The 8,899-nt window shown below is 41.2% G+C and overlaps 1 protein-coding gene across 1 annotated transcript in view; it reads right to left on the bottom strand.

Annotated features, from left to right (window-relative positions):
• Positions 1-880: 880 nt before the first annotated feature.
• Positions 881-8,899, bottom strand: part of LOC124595313 (juvenile hormone esterase-like) — a 72,351-nt gene continuing 64,332 nt past the window's right edge. Inside the window, exons 9-10 of the mRNA XM_047134012.1 lie at positions 1,342-1,474; positions 881-1,257 (exon numbers count right to left, since the gene is read on the bottom strand). Coding sequence (XP_046989968.1) covers positions 1,071-1,257; positions 1,342-1,474 — 320 coding nt within the window. The 3' untranslated portion in view covers positions 881-1,070. The remainder of the gene's footprint in view (positions 1,258-1,341; positions 1,475-8,899) is intronic.

The following is an 8,899-nucleotide window of genomic DNA, read 5'->3' as shown; positions in this document are numbered from 1 at the left end:
GCGAGTGGCCCACGACTAATTGCCAGCTCGAATCACTTCTTCGGACAGTGTTCATGACAACCCTCAATGCACGACGTGATTAAGGCTGTTCATATCTTTTCTTTTTTTAAACTGTGGTCATGGTGGTCTAACGGGTTGAGCAATAGACTGCGGCTCTAGATGTCCGAGATTCAATTACATGTAGTGGAGAGGATTTATCCTCGTTCGAGTCCCTCCATCACGGCTCATAGCCTGTGTTTCAACCTAATAATAAGTCAGTTTGATTTAGAAAGTGTACAAAAACTACACATATCAATACTTTAGAGCAAAAACTGAAATGAGTACCAGGGATCATCACTATTTCAACAATAGATATCTACATGAAAATATGCACATTAATCATGTGCTACATGAATTGCTACTGTCCATACAAGAAACATTAGAAAGAAACTTGCCATAATGAGCCTCCTATCAAGCTTTCTATTCAAAAATTACTATTAATAATTGGCCACACTGGTGAAACTGAATGTCATCAAACTGTGCCGATGGGCAATTTGTAATATTTTCCTTCGTAGCGGGAGTAGCCATTTATACTTATGGGGAAAATACTGGAGATATCCCTTCGTAGCCGGCCGCGGTGGCCGAGCGGTTCTAGGCGCTCAGTCCGGAACCGCGAGACCACTACCGTCGCAGGTTCGAATCCTGCCTCGGGCATGGATGTGCGTCACGTCCTTAGGTTAGTTAGGTTTAAGTAGTTCCAAGTTCTAGGGGACTGATGACCACAGATGTTAAGTCCCATAGTGCTCAGAGCCATTTGAACCATTTTTTACCACTGACGCAACTAAAATACCAACAAATTTTTCTAAAGAGATGATTATTAGATGAAGAAGGTATTACAATATTTACTCCCGTGTTCATCTTTTTAATCAGAATGGCTATGGTAACATACACTTAGAGTTAATCCATATCTGTACAGTGGAATTATAATCTTTGAATAAGTGCTACATGCAGTCTTTCTTAAAATGGACGTAGGGCTTCTTTCCGTGGTAGAAATCGAAGTAAGTGTTCCAGGATTTGAAACGTCTCAAAAACTACAGACGGGAGATTAGCCCGTTTTTCTTGTTATACAGTCCGTCCCAGAAGTCCATCCGCGGTTTGAGCAGATTTTTCTCAATGCTGAGCCCATGGTTGCTGATGTACAAGTGGCTGGGATCTCGAGTGCTGACTGCTGGCCACGTGACACTCAGCAGAGGGTCTCCTTGAACAGGTGTAGGGTTCCTGCAAACAATTCCAACTTGTTAATATAAACGCTCTTAAAACGAATCAAATAAAAAAAATTAGAAATGGATGAATTCAGCCTACCCTGTCTTCGCAAAGTTGGTCCACAGTTTAGTCATCCTGGCAATAATTCTGCCCTCGACAGAGTCAGGATCGACGTGAGAAGCAAATGAATTGACACGGAACAAGTAGCCAATGTCGTCGGCGTGGCTGGCACCTAAAATATAACCAGAATATCACAACTTCAGCCGTTATTTTCCACATTCACACCTACCAAATGGTTCAAATAACTCTGAGCACTGTGGGACTTAGCTTCCGAGCTCATCAGTCCCCTAGAACTACTTAAACCTAACTAACCTAAGGACATCACACACATCCATGCCCGAGGCAGGATTCCAACCTGCGACCGTAGCGGTCACGCGGTTCCAGACTGTAGCGCCTAGAACCCCTCGGCCACCCCGGCCGGCTCACACCTACCAATTTGTAGCCGTATACACATTGAACGAGCCTCGTACAATCGTTACTTAATTTTCACACGTTTCTGACTTTGTTACTACGTTATGTTCGGATGATCTGGACAGGAACTACAACAAGAGGTACTTATGAACTGCACGCACAGTGAGTATGTGAAGAGAATATCAGAAAAAAAGCTTACGAAACGAAATTTCTCTAGACGTTCTGTGCTTCAGAGCATTTATTGGATTCTATAAGTCTCATACATCTTCTTCATAATATCACTTAATTCATTATGCATCACAGGTTAAGGAACTTAGTTGAGGTCAGTTTGTAACGAAGGGTTTCTTTTGCGATAAATAATAATAAATAGATATCTGAACATACTGGCGCAGACGATATGAAAAAGGAAAATATGACCGCTGGGAATTTTCAGTATGATATTGCTTTATTCAACGAATAGTTTCGATAGCATCATCATCATTATCAACATCTGGTGGCTGAACCTATTACTACTTCAATTTGATTTGGTGAGTATACAGAAACTACATAGTTAGCAGTGTCTAAAGACATATATCAAAACTTGATAGCAAAAACTTCAACATTTGAGTCTCACTTCCAACTAAGGAAACCGATTGTCATTATGGCAGTTTAAATGTTATTAAACACTACAAATATTTGCCTATATACCATTATATAGAAACTTAAAGTTTAATAAAAAAATATGCAAAACTTTTCAATTTTGGAGAGGTTGAAGATGTTTATAAATTATATCAGGTAATGTGATTTTGCTGTGTGTGCATCCACTGCTTAACTGATACATGTTAAATTTTCTTAAAAAACCGTTTCTATATCTTCATATAGTGGTGCGACCTTCCTACCGCAGACATAGCCACTGTCGCTACATGTGGCTTTTTTCTGTTTTCATCAGTTTTGCAGCACTGGTCTGAAAACGTGACTTGCAGTGTTTAGCTACGCGGTTTATAACCCATTTTAACTCGCAATGTTAATTTCCAGTGTAATTTGAATGGTCTAATGTTAAATTAGGTATATTTTTTTCACTTGAAGATGCGACTACTATATCGGGAAACCAGTCATGTATAATCCAAGAATAAAGGTTTATCAACAGTGAAAGCGGTTTCCAGAATTTTCTTCAGAAGATGTAAATAAAATTTTTGAAAGAAATTTTGTAACATATATCAGGTAAACTAAATGTAACTGTATACTTACCAAAGTCTATGAAATTTGTGAACTTCAAAATAAACAAGTTAAACTGAAAAAATCAAACCGCTTGTGTAAATTGCAGTGTAGCTGTAGCTTCTCCATGGCAGATGGTTGATGTCGTAAAAGCAATAACAAACATTGTTGAAATACTTTATTAGAATGCAAAACGTACAAACAGTGTGAATATGATACTTTTCGAAAAATTCGTTGATTATCAAAACCGGAGGCGGCTCTTCCCAGAAGGTGTTATTATGTCGTACGTAATGTTAAGGGACAAATGTGTTGTCAGTGATAAAAGGGTGTTGTAGGCTGAATAAATAACTATCAGTTATAATCTTCCTAAAGCATAAATCAACAAGGGCCATCAGTCTCAAAATGTTTGAAAGTGGTGTGAGGACAACTATGTATTCCAACAACTCATTCGTATATACACTAATTAGCCAAGCCAATATGACTGTTAAGACGGGAGTATATGTGTAAATATCTGTATCTATTTAAGATTCTCTTTTCTGTTGGTAGCAGAAAACTGATTAATGATCCTTGCCTGCCTATGCCCTGTTTCGAAATTTTATTCTCGAAAGTAGCGTAATCCCGTCAACTAAATTAGTATATTCATAACCTCCTCTAAATTGACATTTACGAGAAACACTGTCTCCATAATAGCGACTAATAGTGAAATGACTGTCTAAGTTACACCACACTATCACTTGAAGCTTATCAGTGCTCTGTTCGTTTATTAATCTTTCGGTGCACAGGATTGTGTAAGAGGCAAATTATCGTGAAGCCCTAGTCAGTTATGCTCATGTGCTAAATGAAAGATTAACTAAAAAGGTCTTAATGATCATTTGATCATTTGGTTGGTCGTCCGTCTACATAAAAAACTTAGTTTGCTGTTTTCCCTTCATTTGGTAATGAGTGTAAAGGTAGATATTATCGACAATATCATGCAGCATAATATTTTAGAGATTTGTACAGACTGTCCCAGGAGGCCTGGTAAATGTTGCGGGGTATTACAGGAACGATCATGTGAATCAAAAACACTCTATGTGGATATATGCCCTGTTCCTAATGGTATCCGGCATATGATGCATTTGATGCCCATCATTATTTATTTTCTACCTTATGTAATGCATTGTCAGGTTTACATACGTACAACACCAATACACGCATTTTACAAAGTATCAGTTGCAAAATGCGTATCTCTAAGACATTCACCTCTAAACGTTAGCGTAATCGTCACATCATTGCTACTGTAGTTCACAATAAATGTTCGAATATCCCACTGTCAACTTCAGTGCGTTTGTGTACTCTTGGAGGAACATGCTGTGTTGCTTGTCTGACAAGAAACACCTTGACTGCGAAGTTACAAGTATTAACAACAATGACGGGAAAATATTATCTGCTGTTGACTCACCACGTGCATCAGGAGGACGACAGAAAATAAGTGTCCGGGAGTGGCAGAGGTAACCTTCTGTGGGATGTATATATAGAACTTAACAAAATCGACATAGCTGACATCGAAGAAATGTTCAAAACAAACCATTAACTCGCGCCATGAATACCGAATGAAAAATGACGCACAACAGTGATTACAAAAGTTCGCACCATCAAGATCGAAAACAAATTTCTAGGGAGCTAAAAGTCGTGCTGGATGTACAGCTGGGTATCCGCTCTTAAAGAATAAATGTAGAATTATGTTGGTATCACGTAATGGCGAGAAGTGATTGAATGTGATGGCCTGCATCCGAATGCGAAACAGTCTGTCATGGAGCTTATCGTGAAACTGGCTATCCTTTAAGGCGTAGCTGCAGATAGTGCGATAATATGTTTTATTGGCACGAAAATTAAAAAAACCACAAACATCCATATTGTAGGAACAGCAATGTCACATAGTTTTCAGAAGGGATAGTTTGCTGTAAAGGAGTTTGAATCTTTTACGCAGACCAGGAATCAAGCAAAAGCAAGTTATTTTCACCAGCGCTCATACCGTAGCTATAGTTCACTTAAGCTCATTTTCCCACTCTTTCTTGCTTTGACATAAATATTCCATACACCCCTAGCAATGTATTCCTTATTGCCCTTGCAAGATCACGCACACGCGAAAGAATTGTAGCGAACAGAGCACCTACAACCTATTGTATCACAATAAGTCACTTTCCAACTAATTTACCATCCACATTCACAGTCGGAATAATTGTATACGAATGCGTTAAGGCATTGATGTTAGCTGATCTTGATACAACTCTCTTGGTACCTCTAATTCCTGGAGTTCCTTTCATATGCAATTCCTTTCAAAATCCTGTTTGGTCGTAGTTGGAAATAAAGTCCTTACTGAACAAGAGGATAAGTTTGTTTATCTTATACACAAATTTTCGGACCGATTCCGCAGTATGCTGCGCATCGTCATGTTGACGCTATGTTTCAATTTCGTTATCTTACGTGTTACAGTTCTGTAGCACTGTGTGAAGTTATGCAGCTATCAATTGCTTCCCTTGAAATCACTGTAATCTATGTCGCGAACAATTTGATCTGGATTATGTAATAGGTCACTATCATGTATATCCTTGAAAAGCGCAAACACCAATTTTTGTAACAAGTGCGACGTGTCTTCCTTTGAGTATCCGTAGTTTTACTTATGCACTACACGGTAATATTGCTTGCTGCAGACCTATTCGAAATTGTTCATAATTCCTCGAACAGTCCACGGGTGTATTGCCGGTCCATAGTGTCCAACGGGCACAATATTTCGGCGATCAGACATGTCGCCATTGTCAGGTGCGCGGACGAACTGAATAGTAATTGGTTATTTACTATGCTGCGGATGACCGTCCATGTATATAATAATGACAAGTACCGGCTCCTTGACCAACGATTATCATTTACTATGTTTCAGTGGAGACTGGATCTGTGGCTTCCTTTCCGACAAAGATGCTAAACTACATGGTTCGACACCTGCTTCAATATCACCTTCACCCGTTAAGAATGTATAGTCATCATGTACTCCTCATGAACACTGTCCGCACCGTAAAGCGTATACGACATCACACATACCACTGACTCATCATTCAAGAACGCTGATATTTCTTTTGACACTTCTTCCTCACTCTGCAAAATTCGTTGGTTCCCTTTCTGACGAGATATCTGCTGCAGCAACTGGTGTTGTAGATATAAATCCTTGTTTGCTTTGTTTTTCGTTGCCATTGCATTTGTAGCAGAACCACTAGCACTGTAGCTCTGCTATGAGCTACACTATGTGATCAAAAGTATCCGGACACCTGGTTGAAAATTACTTACAAGTTCGTGGCGCCCTCCATCAGTAATGCTGGAATTCAGTATGGCGCTGGCCCACCCTTAGTCTTGATTACCGCTTCCCCTCTTCCAGGCATACGTTCAATGAGGTGCTGGAAGGTTTCTTGGGGAATGGCAGTCCATTCTTCACGAAGTGCTGGACTGAGGAGAGGTATCGATGTCAATCGGTGAGACCTGGCAGGAAGTCGGCGTTCCAAAACATCCCAAAGGTGTTCTATAGGGTTCAGGTCAGGACTCTGTCCAAGCAAGTCCATTACAGGGATGTTATTGTCGTGTAACCACGCCACCACAAGCCGTGCATTATGAATAGGTGCTCGATCATGTTGAAAGTTGCTACGGCCATTCCTGAATTGCTGTTCAACAGTGGGAAGCAAGAATGTGCTGAAAACATCAATGTAGGCCTGTGCTATGATAGTGCCACGGAAACAACAAGGGGTGCAAGGCCCCTCCATGAAAAACACGACCACACCATAACACCACAGCCTCCGATTTTTACTGCTGGCACTACACACGATGGTAGATGACGTTCACTAGGCATTCGCTATACCCAAACCCTGCCATCGGATCGCCACATTGTGTACCGTGATCCGTCACTCCACAGAACGTTTTTCCACTGGTCAGTTGTTCAATGTTTACGCTCCTTACACCAAGCGAGGCGTCGTTTGGCATTTACCGCTGTCATGTGTGGCTTGTGAGCCGCTCGACCATGAAGTCCTAGTTGTCTCACCTCCCGCCTAACTTTCATAGTAATGAATCCTTTTGTAGTTTGGAATTCCTGTGTGATGATCTGGATAGATGTCTATGTATTACACATTACGACCCTCTTCAACTGTCGACAGTCACTGTCACTCAACAGACGAGGTCAGCCTGTGCGCTTTTGTGCTGTACGTGTCCATTCACGTTTTTACTTTTCTATCAGGACCTGGGGATGTTTAAGAGTGCGGAAATATCGCGTACAAACGTATGACACAACTAACATCCTATCAACTGACCACGTTCGAAGTCAGCGAGTCGGCGGAGTGCCCCATTCTGCTCGATCACGATGTTTAATGACTACTGAGGTCACTGATATGGAGTACCTGGCAGTAGGTGCCAGCACAATGCAGCTAATATGAAAAGTGTATTTTTGAGGGTGTCCGGATACTTTTGATCAAATAGTGTTTTTGTCGACTAAGCAGTTCAACTACGATCCCTAACCTTATACTGTGCTCATTATTGGATACTTCCAGTCCAGCCCCATTAGCATCCAATATTGTGGATGCATGGCAGACAATTTGAGGGGCGTCGAATGCCTTAAGCATCATTGCCCTTTTTCGACACCACACTCAAAGGGTTGCTTGTGAGTGCCAATGTACGTTTCTTAATGAGGGCATCAGCTTCCATGATGCGACCAAGCAGTTCGTCCTGCGTCTTCACTTTTCGTATGTACATCTCTGATTTCATCCAATCCCATAAACAAAAATCTATGGGCCAATTAATCGTACGATCAAGGCCAATCCAGCGATTAGCGTAGGTCACATACATGGGCACCACTATCTCAGAGACAAATAACATTAAACGTGTACTGCCTCGGAAACCATTTGGAATACGGCATATCTCCAGACGAAGCTTTTATCCTATTGAACGATGAATACTGCCCATTCCTGCTGGGACACCAAGTATTATGTTTGTGTTTATAGGCGTTGATGTCCATTGTAATTAAGGATATATATTTTACATCACCTCATGCTGTTAAACTGATTGATGATCTAACGCGAGATCAGTATTATGATTACCTACTTTTTTTGTCAGATAAAGTTGTAAGCTCTTTTACGTAATGTATCTCAATCTCTCAGATGACGACTGTCATGCTGAAATCAGTCGCAGAGTGTAGTATGATTCACAAACTTTTTTTTGTATAAGGAAAGTCCTTTACACAATTTCTAAAAGCTACAGAGCACGACGTATGGATTTTATGATTTTGTTGTCTCCGTAGATTATTAATTGGTTACGTTGCTGTCACGATGAGCAATTGGTTCAAATGGCTCTGAGCACTATGGGACTTAACATCTATGGTCATCAGTCCCCTAGAACTTAGAACTACTTAAACCTAACTAACCTAAGGACATCACACAACACCCAGCCATCACGAGGCAGAGAAAATCCCTGACCCCGCCGGGAATCGAACCCGGGAACCCGGGCGTGGGAAGCGAGAACGCTACCGCACGACCACGAGATGCGGGCGATGAGCAATTCTTGAGAAAAACTGTGCTTGCGTAACTCCACTTTGCCAATGGGTTTAAATGGCAGTACGCCAGCTTGCAGCAGTCGACCAAGCAATGGTGAACTTTTATTCCCAGTAAGCTTTTACGAATGAGCGGCCCGCAGGCGCTGACAGTGTAGATTAGGTTAAGTAGGCAGCTATAGGCCAATCGCTGCCTGCAAGAATCACAGCTGACGCAAATCCTTACGTTTTACATCAGGCAGCCCTCGTACCGTACATAGCTACGGACATGTTCATGGCAGTACCTGTCTAGCACTCTATGTGGGAGGGAGGGAGCTACAGAACTGGGATAAAATTAAAGGGAAGTAATCTTAGCAATTCCTCACCTTACGCAGTGGCACTAGCACTATGCCTCGCGGATTAGAGCCACTGTGTTAGAGCAAAGACTGCTGC

The sequence above is a fragment of the Schistocerca americana genome, chromosome 2, assembly GCF_021461395.2.
Source record: "Schistocerca americana isolate TAMUIC-IGC-003095 chromosome 2, iqSchAmer2.1, whole genome shotgun sequence".
Classification (NCBI taxonomy): domain Eukaryota; kingdom Metazoa; phylum Arthropoda; class Insecta; order Orthoptera; family Acrididae; genus Schistocerca; species Schistocerca americana.
Note: the sequence above shows the minus strand (reverse complement) of the source record. Positions and strands in the feature narration are given on the sequence as shown.